Source organism: Opisthocomus hoazin, chromosome 2, assembly GCF_030867145.1.
Source record: "Opisthocomus hoazin isolate bOpiHoa1 chromosome 2, bOpiHoa1.hap1, whole genome shotgun sequence".
Taxonomy (NCBI): Eukaryota; Metazoa; Chordata; class Aves; order Opisthocomiformes; family Opisthocomidae; genus Opisthocomus; species Opisthocomus hoazin.
The window spans coordinates 43,451,102-43,475,833 of NC_134415.1; the positions used below are offsets into that span (position 1 = coordinate 43,451,102).

Genomic DNA, 24,732 nt, shown 5'->3' on the forward strand with positions numbered 1-24,732 from the left:
GACAAGGGACGTACTATCAAGGGGACAGTAGGCTATGCTGGAGATGGAAAAAAGGTGAAGGAAAATATCACCCTGGATGAATGGCAGGAAGAATGAATTCAGCCCTCTGTCCAACCTAAATAATGTGCAAAAATAATACTATAAATCACAAAATGTCACAATCCATTTGAATCGATAAGGGAGGTTTGAAGAAGATCCAAGCCCTTGTTAATTCAAGATATAAATAATGCTAAAAAATGAAACTACTCAGAAATCCATCACAATCAAAACTCCGGTGAAATCCTACTTGTGGAAAAAGACGGTGCAGAGCAAGGTCATTCCTTCCTCCCCTGCTGGGAGGAAAAGAGTTGAACAGCAAATGCTTCTTGAGAGGAAAATGAAATTCTCAGGCAAAACTACCTCCACTACTATTGCTATCAACAGTTAGAGTAAAATGAGAAGTTGAAGGCAGACTATTCTGAGATTTAGTCAATATTTCAAAAAAATGTATCACACTAAAGACGCTGTAAAACTTGGGGATCAGTATATTCGTGCACATCGACACATCATTTACCACAAGACATTCAGCAATGAGTAGCTGATGCCAAAATATATTCTTACCTCCATTGTCAAAGGGTCTACGATCTCTTCTGGGAACGCTCTCTGTTGTTCTTCTCTATGAGTGGGGGAGCAGTTCAGTGCAATTTGCTTGAACTTCTCGCTTTATACTCTTCTTTCTCTTTTGTTAGATATTTGCATCCTGCCTAGTGTTAACTGATGTCTAACTCTCATGCTCTCTAACAAAACACCTTAATACACAGGCTCAGGAAGACTATGGCTCCAAAGTAAAGAACCCGCTACAAATTACCTGCTCGTTGTTTAGCTTCTCACTTGTAACAAATGATATTTATGAATCCCGTCTGACCAAATTATATGGTGTTTTCAAGACACACGTCATTGTGGTACCTAAAACCTCAGAGAACTCCACTGGAGAAATGAATTGGGGAAAAATCTCTATCCTTTTCTCTGAATGTATCTGCATTTTCAGACTGACCCATTCGCAGCTGTGAACGCAACTGCCTCACCCACTGCTCTCCTCTGAGTGCAGAATCAATTGGATGTGCACGGGGCATTTTTTTTTTTTTTAGTGTAATCCTAAAGCAAGCAGAATCTTTAACAATGGCTTTGATTGTTATAGTTCATGCTGCAGCGTGAGAGCCTCTAGAACACGAAGAGTAAAGAATAACTCAAAATGGTGGAGTTTAATGCATGCATCTTCAGTTATTTGATTTACCACATGATGTTAAGCAAGGACAAGCTGATGTTACAGCGTATTACCTCTATTTTGAAAGGATTTACGATTTATTCTGGGAATACTCTCTGCTGGTCCTCTCCTTCTGGAAATCTCTCCTTCTCTTTTTGTGTTCTTAAATTTTGGAGGAATCGCATTACCATCACCTGGAAGTGCAACAGAAAGAATGTTCTGTTTGTGTTGAAAATCGTTGCTATCCTGTTGGAAACCTGATCTCCCACTTCATACACAGATCTTCTTGGGTGGGACGTGGTTTTACATGTTAATTACTCTAAAAGTATCATTCCCCAAAAGGAGAGCAAAAAGAGTGTCTATATTGTCTCTAGCAGAAGAAATCTTGAAAGCAGTCTCAAAAATTGACTATAGACACACAGAGACCAGATACATCCTTCCTCTACACTGCGTGGGTGGTGTGTGGACCTCTCAGTCTAGGTCAGAATGTGGCCGAAATTCTGTACTTCTGCTTCTGTTTATGGCGTACTTCACAAAGGTTTACTTTTCTGTTTATGGATATTGCTGCAATCTATTTAGGAATATAATGCTGGATCAAATTTATTCTTGCCTATATTTGGGCATAAATAACTTAATACTCACCCACAGGGACAAAATCAAAAGCAACACAATACAGACAGGCATATCTGCGGCATTTTAAGAATCCTGCATATGCAGGAACCCACCTGTAGAGCCACTGAACTTTGGCTCTTGGTTGACAGGGACAGAGCGATAGACAACATACACGGATCTTCGAGGCTCTGAAGGATTAAAATAACTCTTTCTTCCAGTTTTTCTCAGAGAAAGAGTGTCATCACCATCACTTTGACCCCTTGGTTGGTAAGGTGGTTTTCCCCTGGGGTCTGAAGTGTGAATTCCTAAAAGTGAAAACACAGACAATAATGTTGTGCTGTTACTCAACGTTTGACGCACTGCAGGAGACTGGAGGCTGGAAGACAAGGTTAAAAAACTGTTCTTTGTGGATAGTCCAATCCAAATACGGATTGTTCATATTTGACCCTAAGTACAGAAGTTACCTCAGTGGTGCTAAATCATCTAACAGTTTAGTACAGAAAAATGAATAAGCCAACTTCTTTCCTGAAATAGCTTTGCCTGTTCCTGTATTAGGTGAGTTTCTTGGCTCCTCAGAAATCCATTTCTTTTCCTTGACTTCTTTACTGTGATGGCTCTTTGCCAGCTCAGTCGGGTTTCTTTCTGAGGGATTACAATAACACATAGTTATGTTTTTAAAAAGCACACAAAATTTTCTGATTCCAAAATGCTACAGCTTTTTCGCGAGCCTAGTCTCCCACTTCATGCACAGGTGTTCTTGGGTGGAACGTGGGTTTACATGTTAATTACTCTAAAAGTATCACTTCCCAAAAGGACAGCAAAAGTGGCTAAATATCTTCTAGCAGAGGAAATCTTGAAAGCAATCTCAAAAATTGACTATAGACACACAGAGACCAGATACATTCTTCCTCTACCATGTGTGGATGGTGTGTGGACCTCTGGGCCATCCAGGGTTGAGCCCGTGTAGACCAATGCACTCTGAAGTACACCTTCTGGCTGTGCTATGAATTTCTTCTTCTGTCTGTAGCATCTAGGGACATCCTGGACATGGGCAGCGCGTGAACGTAACAAAATGCTGGAAATGGTGAGTCTAAATTTGGGATGGCATTGGTTGCGTAGGGAAGCACACTTCACACTACAAACAGAACTTGACAAGGCGACTTGCAGTATAAAGCAGCCACAGCGCTCTTCTCCTGGCCCCTCTGCTCTGCAGGAAGACGTGGCTTTGCCTGCTCTGCCTTTTCTCCCGCTAAGGTAAATAAGCACTTTTGGTTCCTCTCAGTTCAGGCCAGAATGCGGCCGAAATGCGGTAGTTTAAAGCCAAAATCTGTCCTTTTTTTCTTTTTTACTCCAAAACCGCAAAGTAATTGTGACATGACAAATATATTCTAGAGTTCTCTTGTGAAAAAGATGAAGTCTATGCATCATGGTAATTAGGTGTAGGTATTTTAATTTGCTGTATGGGACTAGTTTTTAAGTGAACTTGATCAAGTGTCATGCTCTTTCCTTGACCCAATTCTTACTGGTTCTATTTAGGCTCATGTTTGGTGAGATACCCCCTACATTCAAATCTGTTTTACTTGATGGAAGTGGAAAGGGCACGGGCCGCCACAGGATCAAATGTGTGGGCGTCAAAGATTTTGGGTGCTCGGGAACTGATCCTGCTCACAGGGAATCTAACAGATGATGCAACCTGGGTAAAAGAAGCAGAACTGGACTATAACGTCCAACAACTGCTGCCGTGTTGCAGTGAAAGAAATCACACTGTTAATGGAAAATTTCACTTCAGGTTGGGTTTATGCCAAGTACATAACATCCACCACACTTGCAGAGGAACAACAATATCTCGTCTAAAAATTAGGAAATGTACAATAATCAAGTACCTTTCCCATTGGAATACTTTGATGCAGTTGGTTCTTTTTCCCGAAGTAGTCTCTCTAAGAAAATACCTTAATACACAGGCTCAGGAAGACTATGGCTCCAAAGTAAAGCACCAGCCACAAATTACCTGCTCCTTCTTTAGCTTCTCACTATTTATGAATCCTGTCTGATCAGATCAGATGGTGTTTTCAAGATACATGTCATCATGGTACCTAAAACCTCAGAGAACTCAACTGAAGAAATGTTTTGGAGAAACATCTCTACAAATAAGCACTTTTGGTTCCTCTCAGTTCCAGCCAGAATGTGGCAGAAATTCTGTACTGCTGCTTCCATTTATGGGGTACTTTAAAGCCAAAACAATCCGAAATCCATCACAATCAAAACTCCACTGCAAAAAAAACCCCTCTACTGCAAAACCACTTCTACTACTATCAATATCTAGAGTAAAATGAGAAGTTAGAAGCTGACCATTTGGAGATGTAATAACTCTTTCCAAAGAACAAATCAAATAATCCAATCCAAATATGGATATTTTCTATTTGACACTAAGAACACAACTTCATTAGGTAGAGCTAAACTGTGTAACACTTTAGTAGAGGAAGATGAATCAGCTGATTGTTTTCTCAAAATACCTTTGCCTGTTCCTGTAACAGGTGAATTTCTTGCCTCCTCAGAAATCCATTTCTTTTCCTCTACTTCTTTGCCGTGATGGTTCTTTACCAGCTCAGTAGGGTTTGTTTCTAAGGGATTAAAATAACACATAGTTACTTTCTTAAAAAGCACGCAAAATTTTCTGATCCAAAAACGCTATACGGTGTTTTCAAAGCCTGTTCTCCCACTGCATACACAGGTCTTCTTGGGTGGAATGTGGGTTTACATGTTCATTATTGCGTAAAGCATCATTCCCCAAAAGGAAAAAGAAGTGGCTATATTTGCTCTAGAAAATTTCATGGTTGCAAAATCTTGACTGCAATCTCAAAATGGACTATAAACACAAAGACCACCCTACTTTGAACTCGTACAATTGCTTTGACCAGTTCCACTCAGAATGTTTCTCATTATCAATGAGAAAGTCTTCAGGAATACTGTATTGAGGGCGGACAGTTTAAAACTACAAATGTTTGCTTTAATCCACATATACATTTGTAATAACTAAGAATCCAAAGTTGCATGCAAATTATCTGTGTCACAGGGCGAACAAATCCTTTTATTCCATATTTATTATGTGATTATTCCAAAGAATAAATTGCATAATCCAATCCAAATATGGATCGTTTCCGTTTGACACGAAGAACAGAAATTAACTAGGTAGTGCTAAATCACCTAACAGCTCAGTACAGAAAAATTAATAAGCCAGCCATTGATTACCTCCATTTGCAAAGGATCTACGATCTGTTCTGGGCATACTCTCTGTTGTTCCTCTCCTTCCGGAACTCTCTCCTTCTCTTTCTGTATTATTCACTTTTGCAGGAATTGTGTTACTGTCAGCTGCAAAGGCAACAGAAAGAATGTTTGAGCTGCCCTTGTGCAAGCGCAGTGAATGGCACTGCCATTCTCTTCCTCCCACCTCTACGAGCCAGGGGAGTAGTTTAGGCCAATTTGCTGGAACTTCTCGCTTTATATTCTTCTTTCTCTTTTCTTAGTTATTTGGATCCTGTCTAGTGTTAACCGATGTCTAACCCTCATGCTCTCCAAGAAAATACCATAATACACAGGCTCAGGAAGACTATGGCTCCAAAGTAAAGAAAATTTCTCCATTCCCATGTTTTCTTAACATATCATCCACCTCAAATGTGTTTTATATAAAACGGTATTATCAAAAGTTTATCCCAGACATTTACACAACCTGAATAATAATACTCTTTTTTATTACAAGTAGCAGGTCATATTTCTGCCCAACAGTTCTTCCTGACTGATTTTTAGATGACTCTGTCATGTTCTTGCAGGAAGAGCATAACTCTCTCTCCTAAAATGGAATTATGCTATTACTTAGTCAGTAAAAACACTAATACGGAAATTTTTAAGTCGTGCCACTTGGTCAAGAACAAAGGGGAAACATAATAAGGGAGGTAAGTATTTATTCATCAGTATTTCTTTGACCTTAATCATGTTGGATAAAGCCCAACATTCAAAACAAAATGGAACACCTTTGTTAATGTCTTTTACTGGACACTTCAAGGGCGTATGTACTTAATCTAAGTTTAGTTATAGAAAAGCTTGATGTATCACTACATGTCGTCATCTAGACACACAAGACAGCCAGCAGAGAGCGCGGAGCACCTCTGGGAAAGGGATTCATCTCCCATTTCTTTGGCGCTATCTTATGATGCAATAAGTAGCCCCACAAGAGTGCCTGTCTCTCTCCATTTCCAGCAGAAGCTCTGGATGAGAAATTTAAATGAGATTTCTAACCTTAGGATAGTTAAAATTAGACTACAAATATCTTGATCTCGAAGAAAAATTATAAAAATTATATAAACTACTTGTTGTATCTCAGGAGAGTATGCATAGGGTTAATAGCCCGTTTCTTCCTTCCATTTACAATCGACACAGGTAGTCGCCACCTGTGGGACACCATATATATATATATATATATATATATATATATACACACACATATATATGGGGAAAAATAAATGAAGAATTTTTATGCCCTTTGTAATATGTTATCCTTTATTGTACCGGAATTAAAAAAGTGGGAAGGAGGGGCAAACTGTGTATTTCTTTCTCCCTGAAATGGTAATTTTAAAAGTGGTAAACATTGTCCAGGAAGATGAAAAGTACTTGCCTTTCTGCAAGTCTCGTCTGGTAGCTTCCAAGGGTGCTAGCCGATTTCCCCAAGGTGAAGACACAGCTTTTGGTGATTGCTGGTTGTGGGGGTGCTGAATCCTGTAATACTCTCCTAAACATACCCCAAGAGGGAAAAACCCCCCCAACGTTTACTATATTGGCAACACTGCTCTTTAGGAAAGAGTGACTAACATCATACCAGATTTATAGCATATTTCCTTTACGGCTCTTTCCTCTTCAATATCTGCAGCAGGCCTAGGCACCCAATTAGAAACATCTGTAGGAAACAGACTTAAAAGATTAATAGACAGCTACAGAAAGACCTTCAACAATTCTCAATAATCAAACCTTTTGGTCACAATTCATGTTTTTCCTGACTGCACTTCCTGTTTCAGTGACTCTGGCTTACTCCGACTAAAGCTGAGGTAGGGAGCACTAACAGGCAGCCCTGCCAGCCAGCCTGCAGGGCAGGGGGAAAGTGAAAAGCAGCTTGGGGCTGCCTGAGAACTTGCACCATCATGGGCGGAGTGCACGCATGGGAGTAGGTTGTTCTCTCACTTTCACTCTCCGGGAACGTGCAATTCATTCCTTCTCTATGGACTGGTCATCCCAAAGTAAGACACAGGAAATGGATTAACTACATTTTAAAAAAACAAAAACAATGAAACTACATAAATAGATAAACGCATACATTCAGTTAAGCTAGTAAGAGTTTTGTATGGATTCCCTTTGCTAGATTTAAGAAGAACTTTCTGTAATAAAATGAGACTGCCTACAGAGTTAAGGAAATGACTAGAACAAATTATTTAAGTTAAAGTCACACAACTACTTTTTGTACACTGACCTGAGAATTCTCCTTCAGCGAGGAGTGTGTTCAGGCCCTGTTCAGAAATTTGTTTCCCAGAAAAGAAGTGCCTCCTAAACTCGTAATTTTGTCCCCAAATGTTGAGAAATTTCAAAGAGTCTTTGACAACCATCTGAACTGTGGCTCACATTTTAAACTCTATGTAACAAACAAAAGGTATGTGCATTATACCGCTGCTGAAATACACAGCTAGGCGTTTCACAGGAGTTAGAAGATGTTGCCTCACTCACATCTGGTGGCTACCAGTTCCAGTGTTTTGCAGAACAGCTGGGAACTGTTTCAAAACCTTGTCAACAACTCTTTTCTAAAAATGGAAGCGTGCTTATAAGAAATCAGTGGTGAAGCACATTGCAAGAGTCAAAGAAACCCATCCTACTTCCTTGTAAAAGAAAGAAAAAAAGTGCTTACCGTTCTCTTCCTCCTCATCATCCTCTTCATCGTCCTCGTCGTCGTTGAGGTTTATAATCAGTGGAGGGTGAACTGGTAGGACAATATTCTCTTGATGTCTGAGTGATTCTAGATGGGGGGCTGGAGGCCGAGTCCCCCCTTGGACAACCTGTTGCACTGGGGCACCTGCAGAAAAGACATTAGATTCATTTTGTTGGGAGGGAACTCGAATATCAAGTCCAGGTTCAGAGCAGCAGGTATAGTTATCCTGCTGAGGGAGTCATTAAGTAGACCGATTGTGCCTTTTAGGACAAATCTTCTGCCGAGGTTGGCAAAAGAGCACCTTGCAAGTACAGAAAGCGTGAAAACACAGATAGATACTGACAACACAGGGAAAGGTGTGATTAGGAATTCCTGGGCTGAAGTGAGTAAATGAGTTGAGGACCCCGCCTGTGAAAATACTGTCAACATGCTGAAGAGTAGGCAGGCAGGTATCCCTCCCCATGGCATCACTTTTGAAGAATTTAGCAGTGCTAAGCACAGGATTACCCATTCTGAGCTTGTGGACATCTTTTTACCATCAATTTTCGGAATCACAACTCTCTCTACAAAGTACAAAATGTAGATTTTGAGAAAGAAGACGAAGTTCATGAAAATAATTGACACTTAAGGAGAAGAAAATCAGAAAAGATATTCTTTTCCATCAAAATTTCTATCTACACGTAATGTTTGCAGCAAAACTATTCCAGACCTGGGATAGCATTTTCGGAGGGCCAGGAAATGCAAGTGACTGAAAATAAAAATGATGAAGAATTCTGAGTCTATTTGTATGGTTCGAGGTGACCAATTTGCAACTACAATCAGGATTCCGATTATATAATATAATCATTATTCAACTAATAATATTGAAGTTTGATATGTTTTCCAGTGTTAAAGAAGTAAGATGAAGCATGGGCATTTTCTTGTAGTCCACTTGTAGTTATTCTTGTGCATCTCTTGCTTGCCTACGAGCACCACGTGTCTCATACTAAACCCGTTTTAGTAACACTCCTGCAGACCAGAGTGGTTGTCTCTCACGCAAGAGACAGTAAGATGCAACACTTTCACTTGACAGATGAGTAACATGACAGCTAAAAAAATACCTATGGCAACCCTCTTCAAATGCCAATACAATTCCTTTCTTTGCCTTGGACTTGCTGGGATAGCAGATCACCCCTGACTGGTTTGCCACGGCACCCTTCTTGGCCTTAATATATATTACATAAGCACTGGGACTAAGCACCGGAGGGACATTTTTGTGTATTTACTTACTCTAATGAACAAATTGCTCAGAAAATAGTTTTACTCACTGTTACTAGGTGGCAAAAACTGTCCATTAATGTTGCGAGGCTTGCTGTGATGGAAGGCACAGCTGATCCTCACGCAGCCTGAGCGTTGTGTTTCCCACCAACAGGGGATGTTGCTGTACTTTTGCTGCAGGAGAAGACAGGTTTCTGATATTGTAAATTAAGAATGAAAATGGACTAAATGGATTAGCACACGCTGTACTGCTGTGCACATGTGACTAAGATTTTGTGGGACCACGTTCTGATATTTTAGAACATTTAAAGACATCTTTACAGTTGTCTCAAGCTCCAGATACCTCAAAAGATATCTTGAGTTAGGTCAGGGGAGCTTGTGAGATGTCATATTGCAGGCACGCTGGGGTCTGGAGCCAAAGCCCGTCTCCCAGGCACTAACGCCTAAATCACCAGTGCTGGAACGGGTGCAATAATGAGAAGCCCTCCAGCCACCCTGGATTTTCACCAGATGGAATTTAAGTATTTCTGGGAAGGACAAACCCATTTGGAAGGGCTTTGTTTGAAATAACTGATTTCACAGAAATTCAGGTAGTCCCTACAAGCAGAAATGATAAACATGGTCTATTTATTGCAAATCAATATAATGTTGATTCAATCAGAAAGTGATGAGTGATCTTTATGTGTGATTTTAACTCCTGTGTTCCTTGATTATCTGAGCCCAGTTCACAGGAGAAATTGTCCACAGTGTACACGACCCATAGCTCTTCTCATCACTTCTGAAAGTCACGTATTTGGTCTACAGATGTGGCCATGACTCAGACAGAGTGACGTATCAGTCTGTGACTTTACACAGTAAAGCTCCCTTTCTACACGGATACATCAAGAAAAGTGAGGATACCGACCACTCTGAAGTCTACAGCACTTACCTGTGCATAGGGAGAACGCAGATGGAAATAGCGCTCCTTCCCAACTGCAGCCATTTTCACCCTTTTGGATTCCCCATCACTCTCTCAATACCTGCAGAACAGATGGGAAAATATTAAAGCCATCAACATTCAGGCAAATTGTAATCTCATCCTCAAAGCGGTCATTTTCTTGCAAAAACTGGACCTTCAGAATCCTAGCTCTGCTACTTTTGTGAAACAAAACCCCAACTGGCAGCCAAACACCCTTAAACAGAGGAGCTCCTACCTTCTCTAGCTTTGTTGCATCAACAATTGGCAGTTGCTAGCCAGTATAGAATGTTATGGTTCCAAAGTTCTCAACCGCTCCTGCAGCTGGTGGCACCGCCATCTTGGTGCTACGTGACCTGTCCAGCTTGAACATCTTCCTGTCTCTCCATTGCTTCAAAGTCAAGTACGGAAAATCAGACCATTTGGAAGAGATTCTCATGCCGGTGTTTCTTTAAAAACTGCTGGGCAACAGCAGCGGGGAGAGGGGAGTGAGAATGTGTGAGAGTGTTCTCCGAAAAGCGGCTTCTTTTACCTGCTGTGCAATGAGCCAACCCTCACGCACTCAGCAGAGATCTGGTTTTATTCGGGCCTGGGTGCTCGGTGGACTTTCCACAGATCGAGCGCACGCAAGGCCGGCCTCTTTGTTGCGTTTCCTGTGTTCCTTCATGGAGGAGAATTTGTCTTTGATTCATCGGAGAGTGGAGACAGCCAAGATCTGCTGTCTCTACGCTTGGGTTACACCTTCACATCATTCTGGCCACGCGCTACTTGGCCAAAGGGACGGTGCTAAACACCAACCACACCCCTTTCTGCTTTCCAGGGGAAGAACTTGTTCTGTCAGAGGAGAAACTGCCCTGCAGACAGGTGCGGAGCAGAGGTTCCCCTGCGGCCCGTGAGCAGCCCATGGCGAGGCAGGCTGTGCCCCTGCAGCCCAGGGAGGCCCGCGGCGGAGCAGATCCCCACCCGCAGCCTGGGGGGGCCCCCACGCCGGAGCAGCTTTGCTGTCAGGGCTGGTGACCCCCACGCCGGGGCAGGGGAGGAGCGTGAGGAGGAAGGAGCGGCAGAGACAGCCTGGGGCGAGCTGAGCGCAGGCGCCGCTCCGTGTCCAGGGAGGAGGCAGAGGGAAACCGGGAGTGAGCCTGAGCATTCAAGCTGACATTGCTTTGACACTGAGGTTTCCTTTCTCATCTCCACAGTCGGATTTCACCGGCCACAAACCGGTTTCCCCAGGCCCGGTCCGTGCTGCCCGTGAGGCTGAGGGGTGCGTGCTCTCTCCCCCCCCCCCCCCATCTCGGCCCAGGGCCCTGTCGCTGCCCGTTCTCTCCCCCGCCCAGCCGAGGAGGGCAGCGCTGGAGCGGCTCGGGCGGGCACCGGGCCTGCAGCCGGGCTCAGCGCAGCCCCTTTTCCGCGGTCGGACCCCGAGGCGGGGAGCCCGGGCGGCTGTCCTGACGGAGCCAGGGCCGGGCCGGGCCGGGGAGCGGCGGAGCCGCCGCCTCGCCGCGCGCTGCCGGAGAGAGTCGGCCGCGTCCCCGCCGCTGCCCCCCGGCGCTCGCGGCCGTCGCGCACTGCGGGCGGGCGGGCGGCGCCGGGCTCCGTTTCCCGCCGCGCAGGGCGCGCGCGGGGCGGCGCAGGCGCAGTGCCGGCGGGGCGGGGGAGCGGGCGGCAGGGCCGTGAGGCAACGGGAGGCCCCGGGGCCGTTCGTGACCGAGGGGAAGGAGGAGACGTCGGCGCGGCGGGAGCGGCAGGTGGCCGGGCCGGGGGGGTCCGGGCGGGGCCGCAGTCCCGGGGCCGGGGGCTGGGGCCGGGGGTTCGCCGGGCCTGGGGTGTCGGCGCCGCCCGTCCGGGCCGGGCGGGGCGGGGCCCGGCAGCAGCACGGAGCGCGTCGGCCCCAGGGGTTTTCTTTCTCCCTTTTGCCCTTCCGAGCCTGTTCCTCTGGCCGTCGGGGGAGCGGGCGAGCGGCCGCGTGGGGCTGAGTTGCTGCTGGAGTTCAGCGGCGACGCTCCCTGAGGTGTTGGTCCCCCGTGCAGAGAACGCCGTCAGGGAATTGGGTCTGGAGCTGGTATGTGCTGGTGTTTTGTTTTTCAGAGGGCAGGGCGGGATAATAGAGGGGGCTGTGACTGCCGGGGCAGAAGGGGGTGGGAGGACCGACGGGTGTGTTTTCTCACTACCCTGAAAATTTTCTTTTCCATGTGACCATAAAATCTTTGCGCGTGCTGTACGTTGTGGCTATGCCATACAGATCTGATTGCTAATGTATAAAAAGCCATGTAGTGTAAGGAAAGCATGGAGAAGGTTCTCACTTTATGAATTGCGAACTCTTTTTTTGAGACTTTTGCAAGACAAGGACTGGCTTTGTGTTTTTTAGCAGAAAGAGGGAGTGACCAGCCCAGGAGTCAAAAGTGTGTAGGGAGGGAGGAGGGAGGGAGGGGAGGGGTGATGGTTATACAGGAAAAGATTTGCATTCACACACAATTGATTGCATGTTTGCAGTGAAGAAACTGTTCCAGAAGTCCTAGCTATAGAAGTGCTCCTAGAAATGTGGACGAGTTGTTGCTGGCTCTTTGTTTCAGACCTCCGGATCACTGATTTCATGGCTCTTTTTAAGCAGACAAGTGTTTAGCTGACAGCGCTGGTACTGGGTGTTTAACACCAGGATGCTTTTGCCACCTTGCACTCCACTGGTGCGTGTATTGCACTGACACGGTGCTGTTGACTTCCAGCTCGAAAGGGCAAGCTCGGAGCAGCTAGTCGTGATGATGAATTTCTCCTGGCCTGGTGATACAGGAAGGCACACCTCAAAATTTTGCAGCACGGGATTGGAACCCTTGCAGTTTCTGTGCCGTGTGTCAAGTGGAAGGCAACGTCATCTCTAAATGCTAATGAAGAATGGAAAAGAGGGAGAGAGTTTGGAAATAGGTCGCTTTGGTACTTTTGTCTGCGAGCGTTTCCCAGAGTGTCACCTCTTGTGGAAACAAAGGTGTGTTTTGACAGGATTAGAAATAGGCCCTAGAATGTGTCATAGTGGAGTGACAGAGGGCAGCTGTGAGGGGCAAGAATCCGTAGGAGGATGTGGCAGTAACAGAGCCATGGTGAGGGTTTAAAATACGTGTCTTCTTTTCAGCTCTTTCCCGTTTTGGCAACTGGAACTGTAACTGGGAAGGCGTTAGAGACAGAGACATACAGTGTAACTCCTGCTGAAAAGGGGGATGGGACCTGCTGCTGCCATAAAGGTAATAAGGAGGATCCCCATGCAGGTTTCTGATGCTTCCTAGAAGCCTTGTTTCCCTTAGTTCCGCTGTTGTTGTATGATTTATTGGATTACAGCTGTTGTGAATGCAACTCTGGTTAAACTTCTTGACCACAAAGTCATAGTTACTGTAAACATAGGAGGTGTTGATGAAGTTGTTGCAGATTTTACTCTCTAAAATAGATGAAGTATGGTTGAAGTGAACATGTCAATGAAGGTAGTGTTCCCGTTTTAAAGTGTCTTCTTGATAAGACTTTGTTGCACACTAGAATTTATGGCTGTCTGATTTCCTTGGGGAGGATAAAAAGAATTGGTGAGGCTGGGAGGAAATGAGAAGGCTGTGGCTGGTTGCGTCACTGGGGTTCTTGCCTTTGCATGAAATTGTAAGGAAACTTTGTAGTACACTAGGCAAGATTCTACAACTGGATTTTTAGATGCATATAATGAATTTATGAATTTAAAGAGTGTGTTTGGACATCAAATTTCTCTCGTGACAAATGAGAATTCCTAGGTTGCCTTTTTGATGGAGTTGATTTCAGTACTCCGCAGGGTGTGGTTATCTCAGTCAGCTGCTAGTTTTCTCCCCCTGGAAGCTCTAGGGCAAGCCCTATCAATGGGCCAGGCTGAATGGACAATGAAGTTTTTTCCTGTCTGCCCATTTTTGGGTTAGAACCCCATATGCCGTTCCCTCTTCTGTATTTACGAATAGATAAAAAGGTTTCTTGGTATCAGGTAAACTTAGCACCGGGGTGTAACCAAGGTGATGGAATTAGTTAATCATAAAGCACGAACAATGCTGCTATGTCCCTTGTACAGCCCTGCCCATCTGGACATTAGGTCTGGGAACAGAGGATTTAGTCCCTAGGTAATCATTAATGTTAAACAATAATGGTGAAGGGGGATTTTTAATAGAAATAGCGTTACCAAATGGTTGCAGGTGTATTTGTGGTACCTATCTATTGTGTGAATTAATTGAAGCAAAAAGTCATACATCTCCCTCCAAAGAAGTTAGTTTTAATTAAAACCATCAGGTGCCTAGAACTGGTCAAGACGACCCGTGCCGCAGGGACAAGAGCCAGAAGAGGACTGAGTTTGCACAGAAACTGTGATGAAGAGGATAAGCCTTCATCTTAGGACCCCCGACGACCACCACTAGGAGGCACTGCGCAAGCGCGGGTGGGAGGAGTGTATGAAAATGGACTGATTTGACTATGAAAGGAAGGGCTTATGTAATCAGATGAATATGTATATTTTGATCTATATAGGCTGCACAGAAGGGGTATGGGGTATGCACGTTCGGCGGAATTATCCCCCGTGCATCTGACGTCGCAATAAAGAATGCCTGCCTTTTAACACTACATTGGTGTTACGAGGTTTTATTCCCGGATTTTCGGTGACAATGGCAGGCTGGGATGGGGGCAGATCCATGGCCGCATCCCCCCAGGGCTGGTGGGGCTGCAGCCCCATGAATTGGTCGAGGCCCAGGATGGCGTTAGTGATCTCGGGGATGCTGTAGTCGGGGGTGAGCAGCTCCTGGGGCAGCGTGAGCGAGGTGAAGGGGAAGGGGGTACGGCAGCGCCGGTGTCAGCGGGGTCTGCGGGCATGGGGCCGCTTTTGGGACCGTCCTGGCTGAGCCCCTGGGTGTCGAGGGAGCATTCGGAGATCCTGAGGGCCTTTTCCAGAGACACTGCGAGATCACTGGCCGTGTCGCCAACGGAGTAGGGGGCAGGAGAGGGGCTGTGGGGGATGTTGCTGCCTGGGCAGATATGGCTTTCTGGGGTTACCCTCCCAAGGGTGGCCACGCCAGAGATGTGCATCTGCATAGGCTGCCCCTGGTGCTGCTGGTAGCTGGGGCTGGATGTCAGCAGCGCCAGGGGAGCTGGGGCCAGCGGTGTCCTCTGATTTGTGGAGGGCGTGAGGTGTGGTGGTTGGCCCTGCGGGGTCCCAGGGGCTGCCCAGGCCGAGGGGATCCCGTAGCCCCTGGGGCCCCACAGGGCAACAGGCGGTAGAGAAGCGATGCCGTGGGCAAGCGTGGGGGTGGGCGGTGGAGGCAGGTGGGTGCTGGCCCACTCCATGTGGAAGAGGCGGGGGTAGAAGCAGCAGCCACGCGGAGCCATCTGCAGCCCTATGTGGGTGAGAGCAAGTGGCGGTGGGCCTGGGGGACCCTCCATGGGCACCTGCCGAGCTGTCCTCCATCACCGACGTCCCCCGGCTCTGCGCCAGGCACGTGGAGAGGTGGTGGCCAGGTCGGTCCCCGCGGGGCAAGCTGCTGTGCTGGTGGGACGGGGTTGGGAATCAGGGAGGAGAGTCACTTCTGGGAGGTGAAATGGGAGAGATGGCCCCAAGTGCTTGTGAAATTGTCTGGAAATGGGATTTCCTGGGTGCGCGTCAGGCAGGCGAGGGCAGGGCCACTCACCCGGTCTTGCTGAAGCCCCGTGCAAAAAGTGCGGTGGGGACGGGGGTGGTGGGGGGGGTGGGAGTGCCCAGGGTCTGGGTGTGCTGAAGGTGCCCGGGGTCTGGAGATGGTGGGGGTGGCGAAGGTATTGGGGTGCCAGAGCAGACAGGGCTGCCATACCTGGTGGTGGTGGCTGGGGGCCGGGGGAGCTCCCCAGAGCGCGGGTGCACAGGCTGCAGGGAAGGGCTGCTGCTGCTGCGCGGGCAGTTGGTAAGAGGTTGGCTGAGGCTGCATGAGAGTTGGGAGTGATGGCTGGCGGTCACCTCCGCTCTTGCCCCCGAGAGCGTGCGCGGACTGCAGGGGTCGGGGTGTGTGCCTACCTGGGGGCAGAAGGTTTCGGGGAGCAAAAAAGTGTGCAGGATCCAGGGCACAGGAGGGGCGCGGGGGCCGCAGGGTGGGAGCCGCAGTGGTGGCTGCGCCATGTTCTGTGGTGGCTGTTGGGTGCTAAGGACTCTGTGGCATGTCCAGGGAGGAATGTGGGGGCTCCCCGTGTTCCGTCCCACTCCAGCAGGCTCCCCAGGTCGTGTTGGGGAGGGAGAGGGTTAAGGGGGGCTGGAGTGCCCCCGGCCCCTACAGGCAGCTCTCGGGGGCTGTGGGTGCAAGTGCAAGGCCACCACTCCACCGTGTCCCTAAGCACCACATCTCCAGTGTCTTTCAGTCCCTCCAGCGCTCTCCCTCTGGCTCCACTAATGGCATTGCCATCGAGTTGAGTATCTAGCCCCAGTCCAGACTGGAAGTCTCAACTTCCTTGAGAATGGCTCTGACTGCCCCCTCCAAAAAGCCAGGTCCCCTCTGTTAGCCAGTGGAGATGGGTACGTTTTGGAATTGCAGGTGGAACTTGGCTGTCTTCTTGCCTTAATAATCCTTTTTCTCCTTTTAATTTCTTTTTCTTTCCTTTGCTCTGCTCTGCTTTGCTTTGCTTCGCTTCCCTTTTGCTTTTGCTTTTGCTTTTGCTTTGCTTTGCTTTGCTTCGCTTCCATTCGCTTTTGCTTTTGCTTTTGCTTTTGCTTTTGCTTTTGCTTTTGCTTTTGCTTTTTCGCTGCGCTGCCCTACTTTGCTTTGCTTTGCTTTCCTCATTCTTCAGTTCTGTTCTCTTTCCTTCTGCCTTTCCTTCCGCGGAGTGTGGGCCGGGGTAATAGAAGGCGTTCTGAGTGCTGGGGAGGTGGGGGGTGGGGTGGGAAAACCAGTGGGTGTGTATTCTCACTGCCCTGAAAATTTCCTTTTCTGTGTGATCTTCATAAAACCTTCACACATGCTGCATGTTATGGTTGTGCTGTGCAGAGGTGATTGCTAAATATAAAAATGCCATGTAATGTCAGGAAAGCGTGTAGGAGGTTCTCATCTTACGAGTTATGAACTCTTTTTTTTGAAACTTTTGCAACACAACGACTGGCTTTGTATTTTCTAGCAGAAAGAGACAGTGACCAGCTCACAAGTCCAAACTGGCTAGGGAGAGAGGAGGGAGGGGTGATGATCGTACGGGATAGTCTTTGAATCCAAACACAATTGACTGCATGTTTGTAGTGAAGCTGTTACAGAAGCCCTAGCTATAGAAATCCTCCTAGAAACGTGGACGGTGGTTGCTGGCTGTTTGTTTCAGACCCCCAGATCACTGATTTCATGGCTCTTTGCAGCAGAGAAATGTCTAGCTGACAGAGCTGCTACTGGGTGTTTAACACCAGGATGCTCTTGGCCACCTTGAGTTCTGCTAGTCTGTGTATTGCACTGACACGGTGCTGTTGACTTCCAGCTCCAAACTGTGAGCTCAGAGCAGCTAGTCGTGATGAATTTCTACTGCCATTGTAATACAGGAAGGCGCACCTCAACCTGTTGCAGCATGGGACTGGAACCCTTGCAGTTTCCATGCGGTATGTAAAGCGGAAGGCAAAGTCATCTCTCTAATACTAATCAAGAATGGAAAAGAGGGAGGGCATTTGGAAATCGATTGCATTTGTGCTTTAGTCTGCGAGCGTTTCCAAGACTGTCATGTCTTGTAGAAACAAGGGTGTGTTTTGATCGGATTAGAAATCAGCTCTAGAATGTGTCCTGGTGGAGTTACAGAGGGCAGCTGTGAGGAGCATGATGCCGTGAAAAGCCAGAATTGAAGACTCAATAGTCGGCAGACTATTAAGCAGGTATTCTTTATTACGGCGCCTGGCACACGGGGGATCTCTCCTCCAAACATGTGCACCGAAGAGACACAGTTACTAGGTATTTATGCTATGTTAACATACATATTAATTACATTTCCAAGAAATGTTTATCATAGTAATGGCTTTTCCAAGAATTCATTAATATATGGTAATGTCCGTCACACATGTTTGTTTGGCGTCTCTCGGCAGGGGTCTTCAGATTATCCTGCAGCCTCCTTATCTCTGTAGTTTGCGTACCTGTTCTCCCAAGGCCCAGGCGCCTAAAGGGATTATTCAGGAGTCCCTTGTCTTGCAACCGTCCTAATATTCACAAAGAACCAAGACTTGTTTCTGACCACCTGAAGTGATAACATCCCCTACATGTTACATTTGTTACATTTACAGTTATCAGGCAAGAATCTGTACGAGGACAAGACAGTAACAGAGCCATGGTGAGGGTTTAAAATAGCTGTCTTTTTTTCAGGCATTTCATGTTTGGCAACTGAAACTGTAACTGGGAGGGCGTTAGAGGCAGAGACATACAACACAGCTCTTGCTGAGAAGGTGGACGGAACCTGCTGCTGTGTAACTACCCATAAAGGTAATAAGGAGGATCCCTGTGTGCAGATTTCTCATGCTGCCTAGAAGCCTTGTTTCCCTTTGTTAGTGGAAAATGGCGAAATAATTGACTCTAGCACTGAAGTTGAAGTTTTAGAAAGCAGCCGTTCTTTATTAAAGCGCTGGGTGCACAGAGGATAATAGCTCCGCCCAGATGTGCGTGCCGAAAATACGTAGCCACGTGGCATTTATGCTATGTTAACATACATATTCATGATATTTATGAGAAGTAATTATCATATTCATGGTTTTCCCTGGGACTTCTTAACATACGTTGATGTCCTTTGCGGATGTGTGTTAGCACCTCCGGGTGGTCGTTAGGGGTCTTCAGATGCAGGCTCGTACTCTTCGGCACGGTGTCCGCTGGCTGAACTTTACTTCTGCGCAAACTCAGTTGTAAGATCACATGTACAGTGTCCTTCAAGGTTGTTTTGTTCCAGTCTTGTAGTCATCTTGCACCTTGCTTATCTCTGTAATAACTTAATAACTTCTCATCTGCATTCGCAAGTATCAGTTTAGTTTCACTTTTATTGTGTGATTTATTGGATTACAACTGTTGTGAATGCAAGTCTCCTTGAGCTTCTTGATCACAAAGTGATAGTTACCGTAAACATAGGAGGTGTTGATGAAGTTGTTGTAGATATTACTCTCTAAAACAGGGGAAGCATGGTTGAAGTGAACATGTCAGTCAAGGAACTATTCCTATTTGAAAATGTCTTCTTAGGGAGTGTTTGTTGCAGACTAGAATTTATGTAATAAAAGCTGTGTAGTTTTCTTGGGGAGGATAAAAAGAATTGGTGAGGCTGGGAGGAAATGAGAAGGCTGTGGTTCGTTGCATCCCTGAGGTTCTTGCCTTTACCTGAAATTGTGAGGGAGCTTTGTATTACACTAGGCAAGATTCTACAGCTAGATTTTTAGATGCATATAATGAATTTATGAATTGAAATAGTGTCTTTGTGTCACCGAAAATCCGGGAATAAAAACTCATAACACCAATGTGGAGTTAAAAGGCAGGTGTTCTTTATTGCAGTGCTGGATGCACGGGGGATAATTCCACGAACGTGCATACCTCGTACCTTTTCCGTGCAGTTTATATAGATCAAAAATATACATATTCATTAGGTTTCCCAAGCCACCTATACATATGCATAACCTATCCCTTTCATATTAAAATCAGTTCCAAGAAGTCATTTCCACAGACTCCTGCCTGCTGCGCTTGCGCAGTGCTGTTATAGATGCTCGCCTCCCGTGATGAATCCAAATTGAGGAGCCAATTGTTAATTAATCAAGTGTGAATTTATTAGCAATAGAATGTATTTAAGCAAGCCATGAAGCAGGCAAAACAGCGCTGGGCGGCCGGGGAGTCTCTTGCTCCGCCAACGGTCCGCACCGCACCTCCCCCAGAGTCCCTTTTTATAGTTCAGTAGTTCCGGTTCCACGTAGCACATCCTGGTCTCTTTCTGTGGCTGCGCATGCTGTTGCTAGGGGGTCGCTCTGGTCCCTCTGGTGGTCGTGAGGATGAAGGCCGTAGTCTTCCTCCGCGTTGTGGATCAGTTCCTTTCCTTATTTGGTCATGTTGACCCAATACATAGAAATCCCCGCTTTATTCTTTCGACAATGATTAAGGAAGTGGTTATGCAAGGGTTGTACATTAACAATACAGCAAATACCAAGGTAAGAGGGAAGGGGGGGGGAGGCCTCCTTCACCTTCCAACCGGTTTGAGAACAAATCTTACATGCTTTTGGTTTATTACAGTGCCTCCTAGTGGTGGTCGTCAGGGGTCCAAGATGAAGGCTCATCCTCTTCATCACAGTTTCTGCGCAAACTCAGTTCTCTTCTGGCTCCCATCCACACAGTGGGGTCGTCTTGACCGGTTCTAGGCGACTTCTAGCCCCTATCAAAAACTAACCCCTTTGTGTGGAGATGCAAGACTCTCTGCTTCAGTTGATTTACACAATAGATAGGTGCTATAAATGCACCTGCAACTATTAGGTAATGCTATTTCTGTTAAAATTCCCCTTCACTACTGTTGTTTAACATTAATGGTTACCTAGAGACTAGACCCTCTGTTCCCAGACCTAATGTCCAGGTAGGTAGGGCTGTACCAGGAACATAGCAGCACTGTTCATGTTTATGGTCAACTGATTTTATCACCCTGGTTACATTTCCCCGCTTTGGAAGTTTTGAAATAATCATATTTTCAATACTTCCATTCTAAATTAAATTATATTTTAGTTATACACTAATTCAATACTCTACTGTCAATAATGATTTTATAACAATTTAATTATCCGCTATCCACTATATGATGGTGGGAGCGTCGTGACCGAATGACTTAAATTTTATCTTTTGGCTACTGTCTGAATAATCATTCGATTGAAGGCTGTTTTATTGGTGAGTTCCTTTTTTAAACAATAATAAATGAATAATATCACTAAAAATACGATTAACAAATGTAGTTCAGTACTAATTAAGGATTTTACCCAGGAACTCAGATTCTACTCCAATCCATTAAAAATTTTGTCAAGCCAATTTTCTTCCAGAGTTTTTGGGAAGTATATTAACTGTTTTACTTTTATTGACGGCGGATTTTTACTTCTTGTTTTCACTTTTAATACTTTAAACAATGCTCCCGTCATCATCAGTCTCCAGGTTAGAATTCATTTTTTCCATATTTTGCAATGATAACCCCCGTTTTAGACGTATTTTAAGATCAGTTTTGCAGTCTCTGGATCTCTATTGATGATTCTCCATGAAGGGGCCTTCTTCACTCGAGTGTAGTGTATCCATGGTTCCACCCCTACTACTGCGATCAGTGTAAGTTGTTAACAGTACCTGGAAAGGTCCCTTCCACTTCTCCTGCAGTGGTTGAGAGTTTCAAGTCTTTATATACACAAAATCACCTGGTTGATACTGATGCACAGACGTATCCAAAGCAAGTGATCTGGTCAGCACAACGTATATTCGGAGTGCTTCGAGGGTTCTTCCTAAAGAAATCAAATACTTTTTTAAATCTGTTTCCTCTGCTATTTCCATATCCCCTGGGATTAGAGGAGTTTGGTAAGGTCTGCCATACAAGATTTCGTATGGACTTCTAGCATCTCTACATCTTGGTTGAATTCTGATTCCAGGAGTGCTAATGGTAAAGCTTGTGGTCATTTTAAAGATACTTCTTGACAAATCTTACTTATTTGTCTTTTTAATGTTTGGTTCATCCTTTTAATTTTCCCACTTGATTGCGGCCTTCAGGGGGTATGTAAGTCTCAATGTATTCTTAAAACTTTACTTACTTGTTGAACTATTTCTGCTACAAAATGTGGTCCTTTATCAGAAGACATGTCTATTGGTACCCCAAACCTTGGTATTATCTCTTTTAGCAATATTTTAACCACTTCTCTTGCTTTGTTGGTGCAACAAGGAAAGGCTTCCGGCCATCCAGAAAATGTATCGATTAATACTAATAAATACTTAAATCCATTTTGCCTAGGTAATTCAGAAAAATCAACCTGTCAATAGTCTCCTGGGGAGTTACCCTGTTTCGTAACTCCTAAGGGTGCCTTTTTCTGATGGGATTGTTTTTGAGACAAATTGGACACTTGGCTACTATCGATTTAATTATTCCTGTCATTCCTACACACACTACAGAATATTTTAAACTCAAGACCATAGCATCTACACCCCAATGTGTCTGTGCATGCTTTTCTTTCGCAAGTTCTGACATAACTTGCGGGGTTACTATTACCTGCTTGTCTGGCGTTACCCACCACCCTTCTGTATTTTGTGATGCTTTTAATTGTTCCACCAATTGTTCATCCAATTTATTATATTTTGGTTTCAGATTCGGGATTTTTATCTGTTTTACTGGTACTAGTGCAAGGATACCTCGTTCTGCAGCCTCCTTTGCCGTTTTGTCCGCCAATTTATTACCTATGTTTACAGCTGTCTGACCAAATTGATGAGCTTTGCAATGCATCACCGCCACTTTCTTTGGCTTTTGCACCTCTTCTAGGAGCTGGAGGATTTCTTCTTTATGTTTTATCGATGATCCTTGGGCTGAGAGCAGTCTTCTTTCTTTTCAGATAGCCCTATGAGCATGAATCACACCAAATGCATATTTGGAATCAGTCCATATATTTACCCTCTTTCCTTCTGCCATTGGCAAGGCTTACTTTAACGCCACCAGTTCTGCTTTCTGTGCCGAGGTATTTGCAGGCAGCGTTCCTGACTTCAGTACCTTGGTGGTGGTGACAACAGCGTATCCGGCCATTCGTCTTCCTTTTCTCACAAAGCTGCTCCCATCCGTAAATAACTCCAAATCAGGATTTTCCAGAGATTCATCTTTCAGGTCTGATCTGCTGGAATAGACTTGTTCAACAGTTAGCAGGCAGTCATGTTCTAGACTTTCTGTTGGTTTTTCCGTCGACAGAAACATTGCTGGATTTACAATAGCTGTGGTTTTAATTCCACGTCGTCTTGTTCCAGCAAGACAAACTGATATTTCAGCATTCTTCTGGGGGATAGCAAATGACCCCCCTTTTGTTCTAAAACAGTTACTACCATGTGTGGTACATATACCACCATCTTTTGGCCCATAGTCAATTTTTGAGCTTCCTGAATCAGCAATACCGTTGTTGCCACAGCCCGTAAACATCCCGACCATCCTTTACTCACTTTGTCAAGTTGTTTAGAGAAGTATCCTACTGGTCGCTTCCAGGATCCCAGACGTTGTGCCAGCACTCCAAGGGCCAGATGTTGCCTCTCATGGACAAACAGCTTCAAAGGTTTGGTTAGATCAGGTAAACCCAAGGCAGGGACCATCATCAATGCCTTTTTAAGTTCAACACTGTTCCCTTTCCTGGCTCTGTTTCTTCCATATTTCTAATTCTTTTGCCAACCGATTCCCAAATATTGGGCTATTTTTGAATCTTGTGGAAGTACAATCTGTGTTAATTGCATCTTTTGTCCTGTAGCAGGGCTCTTCCATTCAAAAGCAAATATACTTTGACTTTGTATATCCAGAGGTATGCAAAAGAAGGCATTCTTTAAATCTACTACAGTAAACCATTTATGTTTCTCTTTCAGAGACGTCAGTAAAATATAGGAATTGGCTGCTACTGGGTGTATATCTTGAACTATCTGATTTATAGCTCTTAAATTTTGGACTAGTCGATATTCTTTTCCTCCAGATTTCCTTACCGGTAATTTAGGAGTGTTATATTCTGACTCGCATTCTACCAAAAGTCCATATTCCAAAAATTTCGTGATTAACCCCTCCAATCCTTTTTGAGCCTCCCCCTTAATAGGATATTGTTTTTGTCTTACCGGTTTGGATCCAGGTTTCAAGGTCACTTTTACCGGTTCTGCTAATTTGGACCATCCCGGAACTTCATTTGGCCAAACCAAGGGGATTACTGAGTTTTCCACCTCTTCTGGAATTTGCTCTTCCTTAAAAGAATCCTGTAACATAAACACTCTCGCCTCTACAGCTTTTGATTCTGGTATCAATAATTCAGTTTCCCCATTTTTAAAAGTTATTTGTGCCTCTAATTTGCTTAATAAATCTCGTCCTTACAAAGGCAACGGACATTCAGGCATATATAGAAACTGGTGAGTTACCCACTGTTTTCCCAATCTAAATTTCAACAGCTTTTAAGAAAGGTTAATTTTCTTTTTGCCCTGTCGCACCAACAACATCTACTGATTTATGACTAAATTTCCCTTTACATGTGTTCAATACCGAATAAGTGGTCCCTGTATTTATTAAAAATTCTCTTTCCTCATTTCTGAGCTTCTCGGAGAGGGGCTTGGAGGGGAGTTGGTTCAGCCACCCCCCCCCATCTTTCCCCGTGTCGTTCCTGAAACCGGGCTGAATCCCCCTGTCCCTCCTTCCATAGGAGAAGCAGAAGGACTATCAGCTTCCAAATTTTGATCCTCCTGATTATCTCCCCATCTCCGGTGAGGCACAGCTATTAATTTAACATCATCTTCCTCAAGTTTGTATTTTAAATACCTTTTACCAATACTACAAGCAGAACAACACTTTTAAAAATCCTCTTCAGATTTCTCTTTCTTTAAAACGATCACCATAGAATCGTGTGGATGTATCCCACACTGCTTCTGCCACTGTGGATGATTTCTCAGTGTGAAAAACAGATCTGCGTATATTATGTCATTTACCTTCCCTTTTACAAAACAACATGAATTGCAAGCTGGTGTTATAACGCAGTGTCCCATTCTCTGGCCATCT

The 24,732-nt window shown here is 45.1% G+C and overlaps 1 protein-coding gene across 1 annotated transcript in view; it reads left to right on the forward strand.

Moving 5' to 3' along the window:
• The first annotated feature begins 10,325 nt into the window (after positions 1–10,325).
• Positions 10,326–24,732, forward strand: part of LOC142364601 (uncharacterized) — a 50,321-nt gene continuing 35,914 nt past the window's right edge. The window contains exons 1-8 of the mRNA XM_075444439.1: positions 10,326–10,435; positions 10,552–10,766; positions 10,853–10,896; positions 11,229–11,280; positions 11,333–11,442; positions 11,813–12,091; positions 13,154–13,262; positions 18,351–18,467. Of these exons, the coding sequence (XP_075300554.1) occupies positions 10,326–10,435; positions 10,552–10,766; positions 10,853–10,896; positions 11,229–11,280; positions 11,333–11,442; positions 11,813–12,091; positions 13,154–13,262; positions 18,351–18,467 (1,036 nt within the window). The remainder of the gene's footprint in view (positions 10,436–10,551; positions 10,767–10,852; positions 10,897–11,228; positions 11,281–11,332; positions 11,443–11,812; positions 12,092–13,153; positions 13,263–18,350; positions 18,468–24,732) is intronic.